The sequence below is a fragment of the Filicampus tigris genome, chromosome 10 (assembly GCF_054856515.1).
Source record: "Filicampus tigris isolate MCC_2025a chromosome 10, RoL_Ftig_1.0, whole genome shotgun sequence".
Taxonomy (NCBI): domain Eukaryota; kingdom Metazoa; phylum Chordata; class Actinopteri; order Syngnathiformes; family Syngnathidae; genus Filicampus; species Filicampus tigris.
In genome coordinates, this window is record NC_141226.1 from 7619794 (window position 1) to 7646799 (window position 27006).

The 27006-nt window shown below is 38.9% G+C and overlaps 3 protein-coding genes and 1 long non-coding RNA gene across 7 annotated transcripts in view; 2 read left to right on the top strand and 2 right to left on the bottom strand.

Annotated features, from left to right (window-relative positions):
• Positions 1-110: 110 nt before the first annotated feature.
• Positions 111-2843, bottom strand: LOC147140599 (uncharacterized). Its single transcript, XR_015088396.1, has 5 exons — positions 2695-2843; positions 1976-2085; positions 1822-1893; positions 997-1090; positions 111-920 (listed from the first exon to the last, which is right to left on the bottom strand). It is a non-coding gene; the product is annotated as an uncharacterized LOC147140599 (long non-coding RNA).
• Positions 2842-10898, top strand: gorasp1a (golgi reassembly stacking protein 1a). 2 transcript variants are annotated; one of them, XM_086043246.1, is made up of 10 exons: positions 2842-3036; positions 3907-3987; positions 4064-4267; positions 4356-4442; positions 6029-6159; positions 6641-6776; positions 6901-7009; positions 7093-7236; positions 8768-8938; positions 9041-10898. In XM_086043246.1, exons 1-10 carry the CDS (start codon positions 2974-2976, stop codon positions 9163-9165), a joined length of 1251 nt encoding a protein of 416 aa, XP_085899372.1. In that variant the 5' UTR covers positions 2842-2973; the 3' UTR covers positions 9166-10898. The 2 variants fall into 2 exon arrangements, with proteins under 2 accessions (XP_085899372.1, XP_085899371.1); XM_086043245.1 differs by having other exon boundaries at positions 2844-3036; positions 8768-10898.
• A 119-nt stretch (positions 10899-11017) lies between these two features.
• On the bottom strand, positions 11018-23882 carry LOC147140601 (WD repeat-containing protein 48). Of its 2 annotated transcripts, none has more exons than XM_086043244.1 (18): positions 23784-23882; positions 22982-23122; positions 22814-22889; positions 22527-22739; positions 22325-22413; positions 21200-21301; positions 19828-20052; positions 19185-19259; positions 18863-18965; positions 18679-18776; positions 18477-18584; positions 17102-17198; positions 16925-17020; positions 16636-16741; positions 16119-16206; positions 15801-15877; positions 12789-12981; positions 11018-12390 (listed from the first exon to the last, which is right to left on the bottom strand). In XM_086043244.1, the coding sequence occupies exons 1-18, from the start codon at positions 23829-23831 to the stop codon at positions 12295-12297; spliced, it is 2031 nt and encodes a 676-aa protein (XP_085899370.1). In that variant the 5' UTR covers positions 23832-23882; the 3' UTR covers positions 11018-12294. The 2 variants fall into 2 exon arrangements, with proteins under 2 accessions (XP_085899370.1, XP_085899369.1); XM_086043243.1 differs by having other exon boundaries at positions 22814-22892.
• An 895-nt stretch (positions 23883-24777) lies between these two features.
• The window catches only part of LOC147140602 (sodium channel protein type 2 subunit alpha-like), a 49100-nt gene continuing 46871 nt past the window's right edge, over positions 24778-27006 (top strand). For both annotated transcript variants that reach the window (XM_086042251.1, XM_086042252.1), the window contains exon 1: positions 24778-25115. The gene's annotated coding sequence lies outside the window, so the exon portion shown is untranslated. The remainder of the gene's footprint in view (positions 25116-27006) is intronic.

Genomic DNA, 27006 nt, shown 5'->3' on the forward strand with positions numbered 1-27006 from the left:
TGGAGGAGAGTAGGTTTTGGTCATAAAATGGGACAAATGGCAGAGAATACAGACATGAGGTAAAGAAAAAGTAACACCAATTAAATGTACAAGTCCTATTCTGCCTTGGATAGTGTCTTAACCAGAGATAGATTGTATCTATTTTGGTAAGCATGACGAGGGAAAACCTTCATGGACCCAATTAAAACAAGTATAAGAAGAAAGGTGGAAAGATGGGGCACAATGCTCCAAATATTCACAGACAACTCAGAAATTGAGTGATTGATCTCATGGGAATTATATTGCCCACCCATGGCCTAATTCAAGAGTAATGTTAGATGTTGTCTACCGGAATGATTAGTGGTGAATGCATTGTCTTGTGCCAACCTAAAACCACCTTCTACCTTTTAGAAGCTCTTCATCTCATCAGAAAATACACGTCCATGTATTTTTAGCATTCATTTATTTAGCATTTTTTTGTTCGTCAATTCACTACGGTAGCAAGAAAAACTATAGAAATGTTTTTTGAAAAGCCTGAGCCAAAGCCAACTGTCTTTGTTTTAGTACCAAAAGTTTAAAAAAAGCAAACATGCTGTTGCGGATATTTGTGACAGCTTATGCGGGACATGTTCATTATGCAGATGAATCTGATGACACATCAGTGGGTGGTGTTGTGTTACTTCCCTACTCATTACTGACACCCTACATCAGGGGTCACCATCTCCGGTCCTCGAGGGCATCTGTCCTGCAGGCTTTCCATCTCTCCCTGCTGTAACACACCTGTTAAAATGATCAGAATCGTTATCAGGCTTCTCAAGAGCTTGCTGATAAGGTGGACAAGCGTCTGGCTTGCCACATGTCATTTTCTGCCACAGTGAACTCCTGGCTTGCAATTTCCATTCCTGCGATTGAATCCAAGGTCCCATCCCCTACGCGCTTTCCTATTGACATGATAGAAACGCAAATTTAATAACGGAATTGTCCTACAAGTTACTGTAAGTGAAACATCTTACTGACGCGGGCAAACGCTGGATGAGGGATGCTTCTTGGTAGCCTGATAGAGAGCCCTAACTTGTACCTGCATTGGAAACTTCTTCAGCATGTGCAACAGCTGCAAATCAAAAAACGTGCAGAAAAATGTCATAGTTTAGTATTAGTGGATATAAGTCAGTGAGTTATGCAGACATTTGCATTTTATATTCAACAGTTGGGGCGGCACAGTGGCCGACTGGTTAGCTAGTCCGCCTCACAGTTCAGAGGTCGTGGGTTCGATCCCGGCTCCGGCCTCCCTGTGTGGGGTTTGCATCTTCTCCCCGTGCCTGCGTGGGTTTCCTACGGGTACTCCGGTTTCCTCCCACATTCCAAAAACATGCATGGTAAGTTGATTGGACTGTCTAAATTGCCCCAAGGTGTGATCGTGAGTGCGGATGTTTGTCTCTGTGTGCCCTGCGATTGGCTGGCAACCAATTCAGGGTGTCCCCCGCCCACTGCCCAAAGACAGCTGGGATAGGCTCCAACACGCCCGTGACCCTTGTGAGGATAAGCGGTATGGATAATGAATGAATGAATTCAACAGTTGTTTTTTTAGATATATTTATTCAGGTGCAGTTTTTTATTTAACGTGCAATATTTTCTTTTTTTTCACGAGTACTGTACTTATAAGCTTACTTATACTTATGAGTTTATAAAGGTGGAAGTTATGTTGAAGAGGCAGAGGCCTGTTATTGCTATAAGTAACTAAAAAGTGCTACTGATAATTGCTGCATGTAACAGGTGACAAACTAAATAAAACCACAAAGTATTTTTGAAAGTACAAAGTACAAAGTACAACAGGTATTTTACCTTCATGCATCAGAAACAGCAGCGCAGCACATCCAGGATCCAGGAAGAGTTTATTGGTCTCATCCTTTTCCGCTTACATGTTGACATACAAAAGCAAAATGAGTAACAGTAAATAATTTAAGTTCCCTACAAATTATTGTAAAATGAAATTTACCAGGACTGGCGATGCTTGAGTCGCAGGATACACTGCACTTCTGTGTAGCGGATGATGACGGCTCATGATTGCTTCACTTGAAACTGTCTCAAAATGTCCATCCAGAACAGCTGTAAATCAAAATACATGCCCCAAAAAAAAGGCCAGAGTTCACTATTAGATTGTATGGGCCTGTAATTTAAGCCTTACTTTGCATTTTAATTTTTAACAGTTGTCCCCCTCGACGGCCGCACCGTTTGGAGAAAGCTCTTCCCTGCGTCTCAAAAACAAACAAAAACAACAACAAAATGCCACGGGTCTTAAATAAAAATTCTGAAACATTGAGGGGGAAAAATAGAAAGAAAAAGAAAAACAATAAAATGGAAGCCGAATTTCAAAGTTTTGAGAGCTTTCGTATTTCTGGCAACAGATATAGAAAGTAGATTTCTGCAACACACACGATTTTTGTTTGGGGTGGGGGGGAACTTTGCAAACTAACATGTTAATATAGGACTTTGCAATAAATAGTATAGGAATAATTAAATAGTACTCTTTTTCAAGAGAGATGTCATAGTTAAAATATATACATTTTGTAAATAAAGCTCGACGTTACAGAAGATGTCCCAGATAACTGCAAATGTCAAGTATGAGCATATTTCTAAAACAGATGTATAACAATCTCACAATATGTATCACAGAGGGCAGAGTTCAGATTTATAGTACAAAAAGTGATAGACTACCGTGCGTTCCGCACATATTCTTGTTACGTCGTGCCGTTGTAATGTGAGGCAAGGACCCCGCAAAAGCAACTTGCAATGAGTAGATCGGACCGAGGAGGACGCCAATTCGCCACAGATGCGTCTTGCATGTTGAAGACACGAAGAAACTGTTCGATGGGTCGATGTCTTCTTTGCTCGATTATTTTTGTCTGCTGACAATATGGCCACCGACTGTCAGATGTGATCATTTTACGTGTCTTATTTTCTGTTTATATTTATTTTTCAAAGTCTCTTGATTAGATGGGTTTGACACAGAGTTCGGAAGTATCCGACGGAGGGACGTATGGATATCACGTCCACGGTGTAAGATTTGATTGACCCACTTGTTCTGCTTTGAGTGATTTGAGGTTGGCAACAGAATAGCAGCTTATCTGTGCTAACAGCTAACTAAGTAGTTGTACCGGTCGAACATGTCGAGGTGGCACTTCAAATAGGACGATTCTTAAAATTTCTCTATTCATTCGTGTTAAATATTACAATAAGCTCGTATTTAGATTTTAAAGCATTTTGTGTTGAAGCAATTAGTCAAGCGTCCAGTTTTACATGAACCCAGTTTACAAATGAAGTGATCATTCCTCAGTTTTCATTTAAACTGCTGCAGAGTAGTCATTTAAAACGTTTTTGTTGTGGTGGTTGTAGTTTGCAGTGGTACTTGAATTATGTAATTGTTAAACAGGGGCAGTCGTGTCCTCAAATTTCTGAGGTTAGGCTTATGCTCCAAACTTCCTGTGTAGTGTGCATGTTCTTCCAATGCTTGCGTGGGCTTTCTATCACAGTCCAAAAACATGTTTCGTATGTAAAAAAAACATTATAAATTGTCCATGGATCTGAGTCCGATTGGTGTGTATGTGCCCTGCGACCGTTCAAGAGTGTACATTACCTGGCCTCAAGCCTCAAATCATCTGAGTTGGGCTCCAGTCTACCGGTGACCCTAGTGGGGATAAGCGGAATACAACATGGATGGACAGATGGTCATTCAGTTTTACATGAATGTTAAAATATCCATCCATCCATTATCTATACCGCTTATCCTCACAAGATAGTGTTAAAAAAAACATTACAATGTAAACATAGTGTCAAATGAAGATTGTGCCAATGGTGTCAATATCTGTAATATAATTCCTGTATTGTAGTTGATTTTCATTATTTTACAAGAAATTAATCTGGGTGCAGGTGCAGCCGAATTCTCCTGCGGAAAAATGTGGATTGCAACCGTTCTTTGACTTCATTTTGTCTCTGGACCACAAAAGACTTGTAAGTAATGCATATATTTGTCAGACGAAATATAACACCTGTGAACAGAATTTGAATGATTATTGCTATGTATCAGGATGTAGAAAATGACTTGCTGAAGGAGGTTCTGAAAGCCAATATGGAAAAAGCGATAAGCATGGAAGTGTACAGCACCAAGAGCATGATGATTCGTGAGTTGGAGGTGACGCCCAGCAATATGTGGGGAGGACAAGGCCTGCTGGGGGCCAGTGTTCGCTTCTGCAGCTTCCAAGGAGCCAATGAGAATGTTTGGCATGTCTTGGTGAGGATGAGAGCACATTCGACTGTGGTTAGCTTAAAATTCCACATATTGTCTCTCATTTAATAGAGATCACATTTGTTTTCCCAAGGATGTGGAAGCCAGTTCACCTGCCGCACTGGCAGGCCTCCATTCACACACGGACTACATTGTTGGAGCGGATCATTTATTGCAAGATGTGAGTAAAAATAAAACTATATGACAATGTTAGAGCATGACTATCTTGATTATCCAAAATGAATATCAGTACTATAACAAAACTGTGAACCCCGCATATTTAGTTTTTTGGGGGGTTAGGTCAAATCTTAATATGTATGTATGTATTAGGGATGGGAATTTCGACTAATTTGCCCGCCGACTAGTCTCAAATTTTATTTGCGACTAGTCAACTAGTCTATAAGCAAGAAAGCTTGAAATTTAATACATATTGAATTCAATGTTTAAAATGCAAATGTTTTGTGTATTTACAGTAGGGGCAATTTTAGCCCAACCATTCAGGACGGTTTGTTAATTTAAATTCTATTGATGTAACAACTGACTGAATGAAAGTGAACAATTGAAAGACAAATACATTTCTGATACATTTTCCAATGCAATGCATGGCATTTATGAATAATGTAATGAGTAATGGTACCGACTCCCAGTCCAGCAGGGTCTCATTCGCCATATGTTAGGTGCATTATCACGCACACAGGCGACGCCTTTATTTTCTAGTTGCCCACATACCCATCACATTTCGCAGGTGAGCAGCCAAGTTTTCAGCTGTGTGTCTTTCCTCCAAGGTGCACAGCTGCGGAGATGTCCTTCGTCCACATACGTTGTACACGTCATAGTCATGTAAGATTCGGTGGCTATGGACATCCATCCGTCTGTAGTTAAGGCATTGGCCACATAGCTGACGTGCTCAAACGCTCGTATCTACTCTTTCATTTGGTTATGGCTACTCTCGAGTTGGGGCGTTATTGTTTTGCGACTTGGCACCACGTACTCAGACTCGATATACAGCATTAATTTTTCGAACCGTTTGCCCTCAACAAAAGAAAGTGGCAGCATATTGCGTCATTTTACTAATTAGTCGGGTAATCTTTGCTGTGCGGTGAGCATCGCAGCGCCAGGCTGGGACAAACGTTCCCATGCTCGTCTGACTGGCCCCGCAGCCATCGACCTGCTGGTCCGAGAGAGTCGTTGTAAGCGAGTTTGTGCTTACAAAGCCTACAGACGACCCTGTTGTCATCTGCTGCATCAAAATACTGCCAAACGGTGCCGTTGTTTTTCGTGGTAGCTTTGACAGAATTGACTTTTCTTCCCCCAACTTAGTGTCCCCGCCCCCTACTATGTGTGCGTGTGGGCGGGGGGGGGAGGGGAGCAATTCTCTCTCTTGGTGCTCAGCTTGTTTACAGAGGCAGAGGCGTGAGGAACAAGATGCGTGATTCTTAATGTAGCGTTTAACCGACTAGTAAAATAGTAAACGTTTAATAAATCGTAGACGGTTAGACGACTAAACGACTAGTCGCACACATTCCTAGTATGTATTTATGTATGTATGTACATGCTCATCCTTTAGGGGCCTTGCACAGCAAAGGTGTTAACAAAAATCAAGAATTGAAACAGCAATATAAATTGCATTGCATCACTGTTTATTACTATACCGTAAATGTTTTTATCCCTAGTTAATAACACCCAATGCAAGACAATAACTGGCTGTGAGACAAATGAGCATAAGATGACTGAGATCCAGTTATTCATTAAAATATTGATTTCCAGTCAGAAGACTTCTTCTCACTGATTGAGGCCCAAGAGGGGAAACAAGTGAAGTTGCTGGTGTACAGCGCACTCACGGACGACTGCAGAGAAGTGGTGGTCACGCCCAATGGAGCATGGGGAGGCGAGGGAAGGTATGGAGCAAACTAATGGCTGATTTGACCTGTAAATGTACCATAGGGGTGCTGGTTCTGTGGGGCCAACTTAACAGTACTCAAAAAGTACAAACCTCCGCAAAGGTGTCTCGGTTTCTTAAAGAAAGAAATGAAAATGTGTTTTTCTTTTGTATCATAAAATTATAGCCGTATTTTCAAAAACATTCCAACCCTCAAAATGTTTTGGCTAGCGGAGTTGTAAATGTTCACATGAGATGTAATATGCACAAAACTGAATTATTGTACATATGTTCAGAAAATGGATTAATGGGTGGAATTTGTTCATTTCAGTTTACGTAGTAAATCAATCCGCCAATCTGGCTTTCACGTCATCCAACGTTAGTTACTACATTATTTCTCCATGAAAACATTAGTTTTCAAATTGTTCCGTTTTCCAACATCTCCTTGATGAGCACTGCTCCATAATGATCTTGTTGCTTTTACTCATTGTTACTTTTAGTTTAGGTTGCGGCATTGGGTATGGTTACCTGCATAGAATCCCCGGGCATTCAGCCATATCAATACCAAAAACCTCTGAGCCCCCTGCTGCTGAGGAGAGGCCATCTCCAGAGCTGCCTAACCACGGCTTCACAGAGGTACACAACCAACAAGAATACGACCTTCTCTCCAATACATGAATTGCTTGTTTTATTCATGCCCAATATTGAGTCGTACTGACTTGGCCATAATAGACAGTATAACCTATACATGTGACTTTAGGCACCCTTGATGGCACCTTCAAGCCAAAGTGATGATGGGTTAGACTTGAGACAGGTCACCCCCCAGGATATTTCTTTTCCTCCACCAATGCAGAGTGTCGTGGATCCCGGTGAGTTGAATAAAGACACACTTGTGTGAGACTTCTGTCTGATCCCGTGATGATTTTTTTTTTGTGATTTTGTGCCTTTACAGGCTTGTCTGAATCTGAAGTGGCCACGTTGAATGCCGTACCTGCTGATTTAATGGACAAGCTGGATCTGTCCGTGTCGTCCGTCGACATGAACGACACCTCCCTTGCAATGAACTATGAGAGAGAGAATGAAATCTCCGGTGTTGGTAAGTTAGGATGCAGCAAACTGTCATTTTTGGGGTTGTTTACCCACGCAGTTAAGAACTGAAAAAGGCTTGATTCATCGGTTTGTTTGACAGAGGGTAGTGTGTGCAAATGGAGGATATGCATGTTCACTGTCAGATTGTGGATCATTCATTCTTTCCATTTTCATCTGGCAATTGAAAAACGAAAAAATGACTGATTTATATTTACTTAATTCATGGAGCTGATTACAAACGTTTCAAAGATGTTTTTACATTTTCTAAATGGCTGAAGGATTACTTGATGTAGTGTGGTCGTGGTCCTGACTGACTGTTGGGGCAAACAAGCTAGCATATTTTTAACAATGTTTGTTACCAAACCTCTAGGTCACATAATACTCAGTCTTGTGGCCTGTTTTTCAATTTTGTATTGTTGATCTAACCTAAATGTTTTCATTTATTTTGTGTTAGTTTAAAAGACAACAAAATAATGATTCCCTTTTTCATTTATCTGTCTATTGAAAATGGAAAGAAAAAATAATACACATACAATGATGGTGAGTTGAGTAAAGACACACTTGTGCTGTTGTTGCTTGCTCAGCAAACATCGCTAATGTTTCTGACGCAAATATGGTAAGCTAGCCTCACACCGGCGACAGACCCTGCCCATCAGAACAAACAGCATCTAACTATAATTACCTCAGTGCATAGACGCCCTTGTTCAGACGCAATTCTTAAAAAGATTTGACTAATGAAGCCATTTTAATGTCATTGCTACGCAGAGTAACAGTCTCTCAGATGGATGGAAGTTCCCAGCACATATGCACCCTTCCAAGCACAGTGGTCACTACAGTGGACAACTATTTAAAAGTTGCTTTCGCCTATATTAATTAATCTAAAAAAAATGTTTTATATTATAAATCATAATTCACACATGAAAGGGTTAAAGATGTGGAGACGATTAGAATTCCAACAGACTCTGGCATGCAAACACTCATTGTTGTGTAATGGGTACGCCCATTTTTGTTATGCTGTATTTCTCCATACTTGTTCAGTTTTGCTTTAAGCTCCTGTTACACTCGACACACATGATGATGTAAGATTAATATTTTTTTATTACATCAAAATAGTTTTTGTACAAGGCCACCCACCTAATAAATGCTAATTGGATGCCTACTGTGAAATTACTTTTTCAGAATGATTGCAATGTCAACACGGGTCGTTATACAGTATAGAAAACCACACATTCCTTCTCCCAGGACAATTCATTGAACACATTAAAATAAACATTAAAACACATTCCTAAACCTTTCAGGTTGGGATTGGTTCCTTTCTATGACCCAAACCTACAAAAATACAACAAACGCCACAACATTGCTTTATAGTGTACATAGCCTAAAGTACATACAAAATAGTTATAGAGAATACGGCGGCCACAATTGTATTAAAACAAGCACGAAATTGAACAATTTATATGATAGATGAACATAAATAAACTGTTGGAAGATGTTTTAATTATACTTTTCCAGCAACTATTTGATTTCCTGTTCTGCAGAGGCGCTGGGTGGAAGTGAACTGCATTCTTCCGAAAAGATTAACCATCAAGAGTGGAACCCCCCGGCCTCCGTGGATCTCACTTCTGCTATCATGAGTAGTCAATCCGATTCCGGCGTTTCAGCGGAAGAGCCATCTTACCTCAACTCAACTGGCATAGCGGACTCCTGCTGTGAGTCCAGTCATAGCCACAGTCCACCACTAGGTGGACTGTCTCCCTACATAGACTCACTGGAGCCATACAATGATCAACCTGCTACTGATGTTCTCCCAGGTGAGTCCCAAATAGATGAGTCATCCACTCAGGAAATTGGAGATCAGTCCAAAGATGAGAATCATGTTCATCACTGTGAGCATGGGGACACTGAGGATCAACCGCAAGAGACAAAGTCTGAATAGGACTGCATCAGCCCAAATGGAGAGAGAACAGAGCAAAAAAAAAAAAAAAAAGCCAGTGACAATCCCCAATCATATTTGTTTTTAAAGAGAGGCATTATATGTTTATACTGTGCTCATCATTGAGTACACCTGTAACAGATCTTTACAAAACAATACAATCCTATAGCACGCTCAAATATAAAAAAAAAAAAAAAATGTGGGCCATTGACATACAATCTAGCAGAGCTAAATGTAATTTAAAAAGATATATGATTGACAAGATTTCAATGACCGGATCCATTCATGAATTTTTGTTAGTCTATTTTTGTGTACTGTTCACTGAGAAATGGGGTGGAAGGTTACTTTGTTTGAAGGGGATGTACTTGTACTCATTTGAGCACTCTCAAGTACAAACTATATTTGCAGTGAAGTTGGGACATTGTAAATGTCACTAAAAACAGAATGCAATGATTTGCAAATCATTTTCAACCTATATTCAATTGAACAGACGAAAATCTGATTATGATTAATCTGATTGATTCTAAAAAGATGATTTAATGCCAAAACTGAAAAATGTTAGTTTATTTGTTGTAAACATTCTCTAGTTTTGAATGGGATAACCTACTAGCAAAACATTCCAAAAAAAGCCAGGACAGGGGCAACAATTCCACAGGTGAACAGATTAATTGCAAACAGGTGAGTGTCATGTTTGGGTAGAAAAGGTTTACAAGTTTAGGTTACGGGCCATGTGTACTTAGACTTGCATGGCTTACTACCGGTATTTTAGACTTTAGATTTGTTACAACAACATGGCTTCCAAGTAAAACTGTGTGAGTGTACCAGACTGGTCTCCCACCAGTAAGAATTTCACCAACAAAGCTTCAACAATTAAGTGTCCTCATTTCCCAAACGATTGAGTATTGTTACAAGGAAAGGTACAGTTTACATCAACAGCTGAAAACATGCCCCAGTGGCGCTTTTTTAGAATGAGTTGCAAGCATCAAATTCAAAATAAGTTTTAATGTGAACTATCTTCTCTGTGGTGTATTCCATATAGGTTGAAAAGGTTTTGCAAATCATTGTATTTTCATTTAAATTTTAGTCTCCCACCTTGATTGGAATTAGGGTTTGTACAACGCTGAGTAATAGAGCAAGAATGGTACTTATGTGCTATGTTGTTTTATATGTGAGATGTTGCTGTGGATTTTGTGTTGTTCAGATGTATTGTCACCCAGTGCAAGTTGATACAGGTTGTAAAATTTGGATTCTGAAATCTTAAATGTAGTAATGGACACCTTCAAAGACAGAAACCATATCAAGTGCATCACAATTCAAAACCATAAACATTACTTGATGAAATGACAGGCTTTGACCTTTGGAATAGTTTGTTTATTAAGATGCTTGTGCTGTCAATGTAGTTCACTTACGGCTTTTTGACTAAAGCTTTGAAGAGAATTTTTAACATGTTTTAACCCAGCTTCAGTTAATCAAGCTAGATATTACCCAGTCAGATCGACACCACCCTCTGCAATTTTGTGATCTATGCAATATTAGACAACTGTTATTTCACTTGAAGAACAAAGCGATGGAATAGTTGACTTATAGTTGTAATTATAGCCATGGTGCTGTTGTATTTTTTTTTTTTTCTGGGAGATGTCTAAATAGTTGCTTAAGTAAAATTATTTTTGCAGATATTTAAATATCAAGTCAATGTTTTTTTTCTTTTGGTGGGGAATAAACACTGTTTTGTCAAACGGTTGAATATTTACACTACACTATAAAAACACAAACCTAGGATTAGCCCATTATTTACGTTTCAAACTCAGCTGCCAAACACTGATGACAAATGACATCTTTGCATGGTGCCCATGTGTCATTGTTAAACCATTCCAATTTATTTCTTTGGAAGCCTAAAATATACATATTTCACAAATTATTACAACAATGGATATTACAGTTCATCACCTAATTGGGGTAACCATCCTGTTTTGGCCAACTAGAGCTCACTTGACGTGCTCACATCAGCCTTTGTGGCCAAATGCATACCATCATCAAGTTGACAAAATGATTTATTCTGCTTGGTGATACCAAGATTTAAAAAACAAACAAAACAAAAAAACCAAAACATTTTACCACTGTTTGTTTTGGTAAAGACAAATCATATACTATTATACCATACTTCATTGAGCTATTTAAATAATCTATACATTAGGAACAGCTCTCACTTTGACCAAGGTCATTGCTGATTACCCAAGCACATAGTGAGATTTAATATTTATTTATATATATTTATATATATATTTATATAATTTCAAATTTCTAAGATGATTTAGACAACTACAAACATTCTTAAGAGTAAACTGCAATTTCCAGGTTGTGAATACAACAAATGCCATTTGTATCATCCATGTTAAATTACAGCCATGAATGTGCTCTAAAGAATTGGAAAAATAACTGTTGGTATTAAGTAAACTGTACAACAAAACTGATGCAATCCTCTCGCCACCTCCCAAAAAAGTCACTTAAAATAAAAAATATTGTACACAAGGTTACCATGAAAACATTCTGCTCACTGAGAACAGCACAGCTAAAAGAGACAAAGACAAGTGTGATGACGATCAAGCTCTGTCAAAATTAGAAGTGGAGGTTACGTTCAAGTGAGGATGGGCGACTGTGACGCTTCCAGAAAGTGTGGGTGTTCCAAACCGGAGATACTGTTTGACACTGTGGAGTGTTTTTAGAACAAAGACAGGTCTGGAATGTACTATAACATTCTGGGCACACGCATACTACACAGACACACACACACAAACATGTACAGCAGTTCATAATAAAAATAGCAGTCAAAGATGTAAAAAAAAACAAAAAACAAAAAAAAAAAAAAAAAACAACAACCAAACAAAAAAAGCTTTTAGTCCTGCAGAGTAAAATTGAGTTCATCTTCAAACTGTTAAAAAAAAAAAAAAAAATCCATCTTGGCTGCCCCAGCCTGGTATGTTCCCTATGACACATCCTTGGAGATAGCTGACTGAATTCCTGTGGATACTACAAACCGCTTGACCGTGAATGGACTTCAGGATGTTACATGTCGGATGAGTGGCGATTGGCAAATGACGAAAAAAAAAGTTCTTGCTTTTCCAAATCTAACTTTCACGTGGACTTCTGCCTATAGTGAAGCGTCAAGTCTCCGCCACTTTTCCAGATAAAATGTTTAACTGTTCGCAGGTCCATGTTGGGATCCAGAACCTTGAGGAGAGGAAGACCGGTTTTTAGAGCAGTGGTTCTCAAACGCTTTACACCAAGTACCCCCACAATAAATACTATGTTAATGTTCAGACACTGGCAAAGGTTTTATCGCCTTAAAATTGTCTAAAGGAAAATGAAGACCTGCACTTGAAAAAAGTGTTCAATTAAATGTTATGTGCATTATGTTAAATAGAAATGGTACCTAAATGCAATGCAATCAGTTGCATGCAATTGCAGTACAGGATGGAAAAATTGTTTAGGCTACTGTAACAATATGCAGTTTGAACATTTATTTCAATCAATCTTTGCTTACCATTACACTTTGGGTGTCAATGTATTACAGGATGCATTTAGGGTATACAGTATGTGAAAAGGGATGAAGAGTAATTCAAATGTACCTGGTCTTGACACATTAGCTCTATCTTCTCCTCAGCTAGCATGGCCATGTCCTCCTCCTTTTCCTGCTCCCCGGGCTTATCGTTGGCAGAGGAACTGGTGGTCTGAGACTCGTTGTCCAGGTTGATGATCTTCTCGTACACGTGCTCCATCACCTTCCTCACCTGCAGCATGTCACTGGCTGAAAGACGGTCCCTGTGTGCACAAAGGGGAAAATGAGTTCGGAAGACGGAGCACATAACACCGATCCTGGCCTCCCTTCACTGGTTGCCAGTGCGTTTTAGGGTTCATTTTAAGATGCTCCTTTTTGTTTACAAGTCTTTAAATGGCCTCGCCCCGGCGTACCTCTCCGAGCTCCTACCACGCCTACGCACCTTCCCGGTGCCTCAGGTCTGTGGACCAGGCGTTGCTGGAGGAGCAGAGGACTAAGAGGTGTCTCAGAGGGGATCGAGCCTTTTCTGTTGATGGTCCTTCCCTTTGGAATGACCTTCCATTAAATGTTAGGCATGCCCTCTCTCTGTCCATTTTTAAAACCCGTTTGAAGACATTTCTTTGGCTTTTGATCCGACGTGAGACCGACAGTTTTCTGCTGTGTCTATTGTATATACTATTTTGTAGGGATGTAACGATTCGATTTCCAGTTCCCGATTTTCGAACACATTTTTAAAAAAAAATTCATCTCTACCGTGCTCGTCTCTGTGCGCTAGTGTGGTGCTGTAGCCATTCGCAAATGCAACATGCGATGATGTTTGGCACAAGCGTGTCAAGCAGGGCTGCCACAAACTATTATTTTGCTAGTTGACTAATCAACAGTAGTACCGAGTTGCACTAACACTATGAAACTACCTATAATTACGGGGGAAAAAAATGTGGGCACCAATTCTTTTTTTTTATTTTTATTTATTTTTTTTTAAATGTAGGAGAGTGAAATTAAATGAGTAAAATTAGGGAAAAGTATTATGCTAAATAAACACAACAGTTTTATTGTTTTTTATTAAACCTTAGTCCAAAACATTTTTCTCCTTTAGTATGCATAACTTAATCTACACATTCAAAATGTGGTATGCACCTGGAATGGATTTTTACAACAACAACAAAAAAAAAATCGGAATCGGTAACTATCTAAATTAGTACATTCTAATGCGTCAATGTTACTATACGTCTTTTATTGTTTAGGTGTTGGTATTAAGGGTGTGTGGAAAATAGGTCATGTGTTAACTTAGAGTGCTGAGATTTCCGATTACTAAACGCAACACTCGGTGCGTAGTAACAGCGACCCGAGGCAGCACGTCCTACTGCTGCTCGATGTTCGCTGACTAATGCCTCCATAATCTGTAGAAGACGCTACCATATGTTAGCGTACCGCAACAGGACACGCACGGTAGCCTGTGTGTGCTAACTAATGCTAGCTTTCAGAAACGACTGTCCCAAGGTGAGAAATTAAATTGGGCATCGATTGCTAACGTTAGCGCTTACTCGGGAGCCATGACACCATTACCCACAATGCTTCCGTTTACATCTCGGATGACCCGGATTACCACTACTGCGCATGTTTTGATCCGGCGTGGGATACGTGGCTTTTTCGAGAGAAAAAAACAGCAAATAATAAGATATTAGCGGTGGCCGATATGGCAAAAATATCATATGATTTTTAAAAAATAAAATCACGATCCCGATTTTATCATGATTCTTTTTTTACATCCTTTTTTTTTTAAGACTAATTTGCACATTTCTGACCATTTTCCTCATGTTAAACATGTAAAACATTTTTAAAATGTGTATAAAATTCTAAAAGAAAAAAAAAGACATTTTAAGTCAGCTAAGCTTTCTGGACAGGTTTTCATTTGAATAGTGACAATTTTTTCCAAAATGTGCAGTGAATGTAAACATAAAAGGGAACATAATGTAAACATAAAAACAGCTCATAACGCAGGTCTAGTACTTTGAAGTTTCTTTTAAACCCCTCGTTTTCCACTGTTTTAATGGGATTCAAGTCACTGCCTCAGTTACTTCTTTACACTGCTTGCTTGTTTTTACACATGGAGTGCTCTTGTTAAATAACTGTGTTACCGTGGGTTGTGTTAAGTTGGAGCTAGCGGCTGCCTCCGGCTACCATGTGTCTGATCTCAGTTTGCTTTGGCTGTCCGCGCTGACGTCCGAACCGAGTCTCTGCAAACTTTGCAAATAACTGGTTTGCGCGTTCTCCTCCGAGGAAAAGCCAAACCAAATCGACACTGTGGATGTGGAGTTTCTTTTTGGGACGAACTCTGCTTCGTGGTGACTTTCCGCTATAGATTGCCGCTATACAAAAAAACAGGGAGGCGGGGAGTGTCACGTACCGTGCACTGTGCGTGCTGTGATTGGTTGGTTGGGTATACGCGTCAGCGGCTTTGCGACGCCATAGAGCTAAACTGTTTAGAATGTGCCATGTAGGCGATCAAACAATCTTTCGGCTTTATGAGATCCTAAACACGTTAAACCGCTTAACGATCTAATATCGTCATATCGCCCACCCCTATAAGATGTACAAACAAACGACGCGTCCACTATTAAAATTAACTGTCGACGATTTTGATCGTTTAAGTTGTCGTGTTAGTAATCTAATCTTGGCAGTTCTAGTGTCAAGTAATTTACCCAATGTGTGTATGCAGTTTGTTTACAGCAGAGACGCGAGCAAGCGGCTGCGGTTAACATGGCGTTGCGAATCGATTCTTTTATTTTTGTACAGCAATGCATATTTTAAGCATTTATATCAATTTAAAATCGATTTTCAATAAATCGTTACATCCCTAGTATTTGTATTATAATATAATTATAATTTGTATAATAGTGTATTAATTTATTGCTTCCACTTGTTATATTATTGCTATTTTGTTATTGCAATATGAAGTGCTTTGTTACAGCTCTACCTGTTATGAAATACAACATTATATTGCGCATTGTATTTCACTGTAACAAAGATAAGGTGTTTGCCTTTTCCATGAGGAAAAAAAAGAGGGGAGAAAAAAACTCACTTCTTCAGAGTTTTTGCACCAGAGGATGAATGAGGCTGGAGGTAGAATGGAATTTTGTTGAACTTGGGCATATTTTTCTGGTAAAAAGAAGAAAAGAGATAACATTTAAAAAAAAAATGCATAGACAGAAGGCTTGACTTATAATAAAGCTTTTAAATGTGCAATTCTTTTGAGTTAATGGTATTGAATACTGATGTTACAATCCAACCAGATTCTACTAAATGTTCAGTTAATAGTCAAATATATGGTACAACTGGATTTATATAAAAGCAAATCATTTTCAATGACTTCCTAACTGAAAATGATCACATTACTTACATCTACAGTTATATCAATGACCCATTGAGGAACAGTCTCATTCAGCAGCATCGATTCAGTCTCTCCGCCTGAATCTCGACAAAGCAACCTGAAGCAGAATCACACCAGCAATGAAGTGTGCTCAATTTTATACTGTCTGCAGTTGTCATTCTCATTTTCCAATGTCAAATTCTTAAGTACATTTTAAATCAGTTTTCAAGATTTCCCAGTACCTTATGACGGGATTTATATACCTGCTCAAACATATTCGTGCTACTTTATAAAAAAAAGGGCAAGATTTCCCAGTACCTTATGACGGGATTTATATACCTGCTCAAACATATTCGTGCTACTTTATAAAAAAAAAAGGAGAAAAGACAGAATGCTTAAAACAAAAATTCAGCTTTGCATAAAATAAAAACAAATCAAACACTGCTAAATGTGTCAGCGTTCCGTATAAATACAGGAGACCTGACTGGCTGAGCTATATTGCCTGACTAAAATGGCCTTTATCCAAACTGTGAAAACATAACGTTACCTAAAAAGAGTTCTGCCACCTGCTTCTCCGAAGATAACTGGTGTGTGTGGCGGCACCTGGAAGTATCCATTTCCTTTCTGGATACGGTTCTCCTGCTCTCCATTCACTGTAGGCAGTTATCGCATGTTCGCTCAACCAATACAGCTACATTTAGTCAATCCGACAACTCACAAGATACTTGAATGCAAAATATTACAAAAGCAACCTGTCTTTGTGGACATGCAAAGGGGGGGGAAACTAACTACGGTATGCTAACTGTTGATAATCAATGTTGTCAGACTTGTCTCACCATGGTTCACTTCATTCTCTTCCTCATCCACGGAATTGATGCGAGTTCTGGGCCAGAACTCCAGCAGGGCCTGAAGCAGCAGTCCACCCAAGTTTACTACACAGACAAAGAGGAATATCACAGAAATAATCCAAGTTGCGATGACTGTAGCACAGATGACCTTTGCAGGTTTCCTACATTTGGGGTCGGAGCCGTCAGAGCTTGAGAAACCGGCATCCTTTGCAGACACCCAGGCAGCGAAGCAGTCACTCTCGTCCAGTGTGATGGTGAGCATCTGTTCAGCAGCACAGAGCAGAGAGGAACGGCCCGCTTTTAGACCACCCTTTTCCTTGTACAAAAGCTAAAGAGCTTGCATTTTTTCGCCTTTTTCGCCTTGGAGCAGTGATTCTCCACTGACGGTTCAGGACCCAGAAGTGGGTCACGGGCTAAGAATGGGTGGGCTGCAGACAGCGACTAAACAATTTCAGGATGTCCTTAGTTTTACAACAGGACCAAATATGACATTTTGAGGTTACAAACGTGCAATGAACTAGTCTATGAAGAGGTGTAACAATACATGGTGACGCGACACGGCCTGCTAACTGATTTGATTTACTGTTTTTCATTGGATTGCTATATATTTATGCTAAATATTCACTGTACGGTGATGATAAATGTGCTCTTGTGTTAGCATCGGCAAATGGCAGACTTTGAGGTGTAATGATTAACATATTGCATCGGCGCCACAGGAGCAGAACACTCGTAAACCAAGGACGCCCTGTATAGTGAAATATTCAACATGCATCCCATGTCAGAGTTGCCCTTTATTTGGAAAATATCATTTTTTGGACAGGCATGCATTAGAATAATAATTACTTGGGTTCGAACAGAAAATGCATTCCTATTAGTTATGCAGATATGTGGAAGCATTTAATAATGTATTCCCCAGATCAATAATCTGTGGCACAGCCGCACCAACGTTACAACAACTGCGTGTCAACATAAGTGTCTCATTAAAGCTCAGATGGCTTATGAAATGAAAGTAAAACTTCTATAATAATAATCTAAAAATATTATTCTTGTTAAGTGTTATGTTCCTGATAAAGTTTAAATGCCTTTTAAAGGGGACTTATTCAGAGGACCTCCATCTTTTTGTGGTAAATGTTATAAGAGTTATATATAACAAAGGCAGTTTTATTCTTTATTGTGGTTCACATTTTTTATTTGTATTATATATTTTTAAGACAAGATATTTATATTTACATTCTAGTTTAATAGAAGAAGAAAGTCCCTAAAAATTAAATGTTCAAAAAAAGGGAAACCCTTAATTTATGAATATTACTAAATATATTACCATATTACTTATTATTACTGTGAAAACCTGTTGTGGTGCAGAAAAAAATAGGGCAGATTCTGAATCAGCTAAAAAAAAAAAAAACTAGAAAAGTTCACTTGCATCGCTAAACTAAAACTAAAACTACTCCAGCAAAAGCACATTTACAATACAAGTTATTAAACAACAGTGTGTGTGAAGTAGTAGTGAGATGTTTCCACTTTCAAGATTTTGACTTACCCCAGTTTTCAAATCAACTGAGAACCAGTTTGGCACATAAACCATCTTGAAGCGCTTTTTAATCTCCTCATCAAACTCCACTTTGCCCAGGTCTTCACCTTTGCAAGCCTGAAGATCACACAAGGGCTCCATTCAACCCAAAAGACTGATTTTAAGATGTTTCTGTGTGATTTGTTCAACATATTCTACTGCTATCACTTACCTTCAGGACATCCCAGAAAGCCACGTTGTTGTTGGTATCTTTGGTAAGTATGTGCCTCTTGTCATTCAGAATGTGACACTGTATAATACTTGCCCCTCCTGTAAACGCGATTCAGACGTTTCCACATTAGACCACTTAGACGAGAGCCTTAGAAAAACCTCTAGCTTGACATAAACATGTTTACCCTTGATGACTTGCTCGGGCTGTGTGCACAGTGGCGTTAAAGGGGTGCTGCAGTCATTATCGTACTCCCCTGATGATCTGAAGTTGTGCATTCCCTTGAGAGACTGAACAGACACGCACATTAATCAAATATACACAAGACTAGATATTATTTAACACTTCACAATAGTATGCAAAATCTACTTTGTATCAACCACATTACAGTAAAACTGGTTTTCTTACACAAAAAAAAAAAACAGGTTGACATTAGATGCGGTATCATCAATTTGACTACACTGTATTCTATTCTATGCTCACGGGGCCATTGCAACATGCATGCCTACCCATTTATTAACAGATGACTTGGTGGTCGAGACCCAGATAGCAGGAGGTGGGTCAGCAGATCTGTCTAGTTCCATCTGTGCAAGGGACACACAGGAGTAAGTTTGAAAGGAAGTCCAGTGCATACAGGCTTTATAACAGAGTTGTTTCAACTGCACGTCAGTGTGTGTGTGTGTGTGTGTGTGTGTGTGTGTGTGAGTTGGAAGTCAGATGTTTCTGTACCAAAATACGGATATCCAGGCAAAAGTTTGGAAACACTTTCGAGTGCAACTGAAAGAGAAACTGTGTCCAAGCTTTTGAATTGCAGTTTAAGTTTAAATTTAGTTAAAGTGTGTTAGGGGGGGTAAAACAATATTATAGTAAAAGATTATGTGATCTCTCTATACCACAGATATTCACCAATCATGGATGGGTCTGGAACATATCCCAGTGATAAACAAAGGTTCGCTGTATTATGGTGTGGGTATTTGATGACATTGATGGAATGCTGAGCTTGTAATTGGAGAAATTTTGGTGTGGCGATTGAGTAAGGGACAAATCAAAACAAACATTAGATGTTGCATTTTTGCATGTTCCTATTGTTTCCCTGTGGGAAACTATTATTGTTAGTTGCTTGTTCACAAAACACAAGCAGTGTCTTCTTACTTTCAGCACTGGGGCCTTTTCCTCACAGATGAGAACACGGATGTCTGGGTTGCGCAGGTCTGTGCAATAAATCTTTTTGTCTCGGCCTCCAGAATAGACATGCGTGAATGCCTCATTGACCTGCAGGGCCCAAACGCCTTCATCGTGTACACGGTACGTGGCAATGCATCGCTGTTGTCCAAGGGACCAAAGACGAATTGTTCCATCCGAACTGCCTGACAAGCACTGCAGGGTGTTAAAACAGATTCATCAAAAATTTAGCATTTAAAATCACCAAAAAAACAACCACTAGTAATTTTTAAAAGGGACAGACCAATTGACCGAGCAGCAATGTCGATATTCATCATTTTGACGAATATCGGCATCGGCCTTTTTAAAGAAATCTGATGGCCGATAACACTGCTAACTTTAATCAGAGATGGCTTCATGTGTCCTTAAAGGTATTTTTGACACTGATTTAAAAATGTCCTTACTTTTTCCCTCCTATTTTCATTTTTGTTTAATACGTATGACCTATAGAAGCTTGCACAGTATGGATTTTACCATTGTCATTTATATGCATTGTCATTTATAGCTATGACATTTCCCTAAAAGATCCACCCATTGCTGAACCTAAACCGTTAATGCATTAATAGTACTAACTACGTATATTATATTATGGTACTTATTATTATTATTATTATGAAAGCAATGTTCTAGAGACAAACGAGGGCAGATTCAGCATAAAAAATTCGAGAAAAATTTACAGACATCTCTGATTAAAACATTTTGTAAATATTTGTCGACCAGTGGAATACATCAATTTAAAACTGTTAACTTCAGGCAACTATTTATTCAAATTGGCTTTTGACTTTATAAGAGATGCGGCTGACTTTGGGAACTCGCCGCACCTTTTGGTTTTGTTTGAAATTAAAATAAAAGTTTAACATTTCGCTAAATTTTTAAATTGTGGAAGACTTAAATTTACAGTAAAACCTATAGGGACCTATTTCCTTATTTAAGTTTTCATTTAACTTTTTAAGCCACGTTAAAGACCCTGGGAGTTCCCTTAAACTTTTGTTAGAATTTTAAAACAAAGATGTCTATTGTTTAAGATTAAAAAAATAAAAATAAAAAAAAACTTCCACAACCCACATTTTGAAAATCTGAAAAATTATTCAATAAACATAATCTTAAAGACATTTCAACAATGTTAAGAGTGGAAATTTGTATTTATTTATATATTTATTTGATGCCAATATTTTCCCTTTCACTGAAAATGAGTACAGTATTGACTTCAAATGGTTATCGGTCTGGTTGTCCAATAATAATCGGTTTCGGCCCCCCCAAAAAATTAATTGATCCATCTCTAACTTTCAACAGCAAAACTCACTTGAGTACCATCTCGATTCAAAAGCAGCGACTTGACGTTATCTGTGTGGCCTTTTAGTTTCATCAGTTTTGCACATGTTCGTGGATCCCACACTCTCAGCACCTGGGAAAGACAATTGGGGCTTCAAGACAGGGAATTGCTGCCAATAAATGCAAGGATGCTTGTCAGTTCAATTAATTACATTATCCAGGATATAATCCAAAATGTTTACTACAAATTGTCATGAACCACTTTCACTGCACTTTTTCAGTGGGCTATGTACACACTCAACAATTTGTGTCCATATGAAGTATTAGACAACTTGTGGTATTTCTCTCACATTCCAATGTAACGTTGTTTTAGTTTGGTCTAAAATTAAATGTCACTATTTGAAGATTTTTTTGCTTCACAACTTAACCTTTTCTCTTTAGTTATCAAATAGTAAAACCTCCACAACTTTTCACTGTATTTCCCATTCAACGAATAATTAATAAAAAAAAAAAATGCATCTTCATTATAACAGTGAATGTTTAAAAAAAAAAAACACAGTTGAAATGTAAAGTACAGTATACGCATACAGTGTTCCCTCACTTTTTACGGGTGATATGTTGACTTTTTTTTTAAAAAAGAATAACAATTTTGAATGCTTTCTTTATTTGTGGAGGGGTTTAAATTCATGTGAGCAGAGCATGCTCTGCACAAATTTGCACGCAAAATCATTAAAAAAACAACAAAAAAAACGGTGACACCAGACATATTTGTAGAATACAAAAAATATATCGGCTATCGTAATACAAAGCAGGAAATTATTGGTTATTGGTTAAGATGTACATATATTGTGCATCGCTAGTAATGTGTGTTCACAAAGCTGCAGCAGGTTTGGTTGTTCCGATAATTAGAGACGTGATATCAGGGCAGGATTTGGTACAGCGAGTACTGCTTTCAACATAAAGAGGTGTGGGCTGCAGGTTTCAGGTGCTAAACTCCATACTCTGATCACGCCTTCCCATGATTCCTTTTCACGCAGGGCAGCCGGCTAATTACAAGTGGGCATTAACTCCACAATCCATATTGTACCTGACACAGGACCGCGAGAGGTGAAAAATCTTAAAACAGTCAGTGTGAAAGAGGCAAGACAATACACACCTTTTCTGTGGATCCAGATACTATCACTGTGCCCATCTGGTTCATAGCCAGACTGTAGATTGAATCCTTGTTCCCACTGAGTGACGAAGCTATTGCACACAAAATGTACTTAGTCATGCAAGGTTAAGTTTAGAAAATACAATACACCAACCACACGGTGACAGTGTTTTGGCCATAATGGGACAGCAAAAGCACAACTTACTGGTTACAGTGTTGTTGGAAGCAGTGAGTGCTGTAAGAGTATTGACATCCCAGAGAAATATCTGCCGGTCAAGCCCTGCAGATGCCACCAGCTCCTTATCCTTAGCATAAGCTAAGGCTTTCACGTAATCTTTGTGTGTTCGTAACGTTGACATACAGAACCCTTTATGTGCATTCCATACTTTTACAGTCGTATCCGAGGAAGCAGATATCACTGAAAACAAACGGGATCACCAGGTGAGTCTCTATTAGACACAGCAGGTGTAAAAAAAAGATGATCAAACTTACATGTTTTCCCATTACAACAAAGAACTATGTCATTGACCCAGTCTGTATGATGCTCCATTGAAGCAATGTACGGGTCCTGCTACAAAGTCAGAGGACAAATGTAATAAATGCAGGCCTTTATCTAGAAATTAGCATTGCCATATTTAACAGCATAGTCACATTCAATACCTTATGCTGGTAGACACTCCATATCCGAATGATGGAGTCTCTTCCAGCTGTGAAGAGCCGATTCAACGCAGGGTCAAGTTGGAGAGCATTCACCCCATTTCTGTTGTACTTCTCCACCTCATCTCTAATGACGTAGGACACCTGAAACAGTAAGCACAGGCAGGTGAATGCTGAGGTGATGCTGCTAGCGCCATGACTTCTGATTTCCACGACACTTCTCTTGAAGACGTCCGAAATATTGTCGAAATATATATGTCCCGCGCCAGTAGTTAGCAAGGGGAATTGTGGCTTATTCGAGCGACTTGTACAATAAGTGTACGTCATCATATACGACACGATATCTACAGGGGATCTACAGTATACTTTCACTTAATATAACCATATCGATAGGAGGCACTTAATGTACACCGAACCAACCAAACGTCCGTTCACCCAGCAATTAGACCGAGCCCACTAAGAGTGACGCAAAGCTATTAAGAATAACGAAACCAACGCAGCGCACACATGACGGGTAATAGTTGACAGGGGCGGTAGTGCGATGTGCAAATATCCGACACGTACTCATTGAAGGAATGCTGGCTAATGTATCTCATTTTTGGCGCCGACGTTAGCACAAAATGCTGTACACTAAGCTAAGCTAGCCAAATTAGCCGGTTCGACTTTGCAGAGTCGTAACAGCGATGCTGCTCTTTAATGACTCTTATTAAGGGTCGTTTATTATCTGCAAAGGACTCGTTTAAATGGACCGCCATGCTGGAGCAGCTGCCAAGTGCTCAGTGATAAAGCAACTATTCGAATTTACCTGTACTTTTCTCCGCCCAGCAGCATTTTGCCTGTGATGCGTGGCCATCTTGCATGTTGACAGTCAATTCATGTGATGCTACATCCGGGACACAGAAAGAAAACACGTGCCGCTGAGCTTTATGGGTAATGTGTCCACTGCACTTGTGCTTCTCAACCTTTTCAATGATGTACCCCCTGTGAAATATTTTTTCAGCCAAGTACCCGCTGACCAGCACAAATCATTTTTGAATGGGAAAGAAAATTGCTTAAAACAGAGAGCTGTGTCATCACTGTTTGATTTATTAATATTTGGACCTGGGGTGTTATACGCCTCCCAATTTTTGTAACCGTCGGTCAAACATACCGGGACTGTGCTCCGTTAAGCCTCTGTAGGGGTCGCTATTGACCCTTTTTTTGTACTCGTGGATGGCAATATAAAATTTTTCGCCATGCCCGGCGTGCGCTCAAAATGTGGTGAGACTTCGTTCATGTTTCGTTCCTCAAAAATATGATGATTTGCGGAGAATAATAATCATAATTTCTACAGAAACAATAGGGGCCTCGCAGTGGTCGCTGCTTGGGTCTTAGTGAAAGGTAGAATAACGTATTCCAGAATTCACACTATAATAAATGACCACAGTGGGTGATTAAAGAATGTAGTGCAGTTATGTTTGTATTGTCCACTAGAGAGCCCAGTACCGCAGCGCCGCTGCAAGTAATCGTGCACGTAACGTTGGCAGTTTTTGATTGGTTTTGCTCAATCACCTCAACTTTATTTGCCTGTCCGAGTGTGAATCAGAGTGTGACACAACAAATGCTGTAAATTGAAAATACTATTTTCTAGGGCCCCTGTCCTTTCAGTTATTATGGACCTCGAACCTCGACCTGTCGACTAATCACTTGACTTCACGGTGACCCTGCCTATAGATGCAGTAATCCTCTGTGTCCCACGCAGCATCCCTCCTCCCTACCTCCCACGCTCAAGGGCATCATACAGCGGCGCATCCTCCCCACGTGTGGAAAGACAAACTTCTGTGATGACTACTATGGAAGTAGCAGTCGAATGGAAGGAAACATGACAACATGGGCATTATACGCACGTGGCCGGTTTCAATATGCTCAGCATAAGGTGATTAGTGCACTGGCAGTCTAGAAGTTACTTTTGACCGCCAAACTGTGGATTGCACACGCACTCCTCTGTCCCGCTTTCTGGAGTTTTGGTCCGCATGAAGCGGAATAAGCCCTAAAAAGAGAAGTCATGGATTTTTCACGGAGGGTTTGGCTGCTACCTCTTCTGAAAACGCCACAACTTGACTCTGGAAAAGATGCTTTAAATCGCAGAGTTTCATTGGTAAGTAAGATGCCGCTTAATTCGTTCTCTTTGTCTACTTTCGTTATGACTGTTTAAAAAATAATAAAAACAATTAATAATAACGTGACTAAGGGACAGATAGACGGTTTACAGAATAGTATACAGTAACATTCACCAAGGCAATACATTATTTTGTTCAAGAAAATGCATTTTTTCCCCCTAGGGTTGGACATAAGCATTTACGTATAGTGAAATGCACGCATAACCTGACTTCTAATGGTGGGACAAGAACGTATGTATATTTTCAAACATACGTTAACAGCATTCATTTAATGAATGAATTGGTGTGTGGACCCTCTTTCATGACATGCGTCATGTTCTTACATATTGCCAAATTGCCTCAGGGATAACTGATATACAAATGTTCCAAGTGCTATATCAATAATCTTGAGCTTGCCTTATTTGTATGTATTCATTGTTCAGATGGTAAACCTAAAGTGTCTACAAGTTTGTCTTTCAGCTATTTGTCTGTTTGTTCTTGTCTTTAGTCCTGACTTTAAATATAATCTGATTATGCAAGTCTTTTACTTTACTTTGCTTTACCCTGTAAGCATATACATATACAGTACTGCAATTACATCGAAAGGTTTTTGATGAAGAAGTGGGTCATCAGTTGGTTGGTCAGAGGACAGTTCATATGCAAAATTGCTCTGAGGGATGTGTACATTTGTGTGGATCATCAATTTGAATGTAATTTGTACACATGACTTATTCAGTTATGCTCATGAATATTATCCATAGTGATATAAATCCATCAAAAGTAAGTCAACAGTATTGTTTTAAATGCCTTGCCTCATATCATGTTCTTCCCAGATTAAAATGAGAAATTACAATAACAAACCAGAAGAAATTCCAGAGACAAAACAAAGGATAAAATGTGGACAAGCAGGACCAGCACACACACACACGTGCACACACACGCGCTTATGACACACGCTCACCCCCCATACACACACACATGCACCCACGCACACATACATATCTTGTGGTTTTAAAAACTTAATGATGATGTTGTATTTCAAAGGAAATTTAATTCATGCTGCAGAACTGCATGTCATCTGTAACCTGAACAAATAATCTGAACTAAGAGCCCTTAAAATATTGTAAAAACATAACATTTCTTTCAAGTAACTATTATTTTCTATAATGGACATATTGTAAGAACACGATAATGCTTGATAGTTACAGGAGGAAAAATGGGTTTTTATGGGAACAAAAGTAGTAAAATAAGGATCTTCTTTGATGTCTCAAGTAAATGGAAAGAACCCACCCAATAGCAATTAGTTTGGGTTTTAGGATGAATCAAAAAAGGTGATATTATGTCATACTGTAATTGTAATCTCCTTCCAATCTGCTCAGTATCATCTCATGTACTTTTACGTTTGTTTCCATTATTTCTGATGGGACTACACTTGTGAGCTGGGCATGTACACTGAAGTCGAAAACACTTAATAGACCTCCAACAACTGACGTGACATGATATGATGAGTGATTATCCTAGTTATCCCAAGCTTTCAAAAATATTTTTAACCTCACTAAACTATTTTGGGATGGTTAATGCAGTTTAAATTTCAATACATAGAGCAATTTTACATTACTGAACTACGCACTTGACCATTTATTTACCGGTACTTAATTGTTTATTTTTCAGTGTGTATCAGAATCTGTTAGGGTGTTTGATGATGTATGAATGACACATTATGTTGAGTTTTTTTTTTTGTTGCCAGTTTATAGCAATTCTCATAACTGAAAAAAATATATAATAATTGGTTTTCACTCGAAATTGAAAGAACATTTTAAATTAATAATTGATTTAATCTTTAATCTTAATGTTAAAATCAGTTTAATAATATTTCATATTCATGACCCC

What these genes read in the sequence shown, in the direction of transcription:
- gorasp1a (XM_086043245.1), top strand. Translation starts at nt 2,974, where the DNA reads ATGGGTTTGACACAGAGTTCGGAAGTATCCGACGGAGGGACGTATGGA. An exon ending in CGGATCATTTATTGCAAGAT is followed by an intron (nt 4,443 to 6,028) that starts GTGAGTAAAAAT and finishes ATTGATTTCCAG; the next exon opens with TCAGAAGACTTCTTCTCACT. An exon ending in GCATGGGGAGGCGAGGGAAG is followed by an intron (nt 6,160 to 6,640) that starts GTATGGAGCAAA and finishes TGTTACTTTTAG; the next exon opens with TTTAGGTTGCGGCATTGGGT.
- LOC147140601 (XM_086043243.1), bottom strand. Translation starts at nt 23,831, where the DNA reads ATGGCCACGCATCACAGGCAAAATGCTGCTGGGCGGAGAAAAGTACAG. An exon ending in CTGGGCGGAGAAAAGTACAG is followed by an intron (nt 23,123 to 23,783) that starts GTAAATTCGAAT and finishes TTACTGTTTCAG; the next exon opens with GTGTCCTACGTCATTAGAGA. An exon ending in CAGTTGATTTGAAAACTGGG is followed by an intron (nt 17,199 to 18,476) that starts GTAAGTCAAAAT and finishes GCTGCTGAACAG; the next exon opens with ATGCTCACCATCACACTGGA.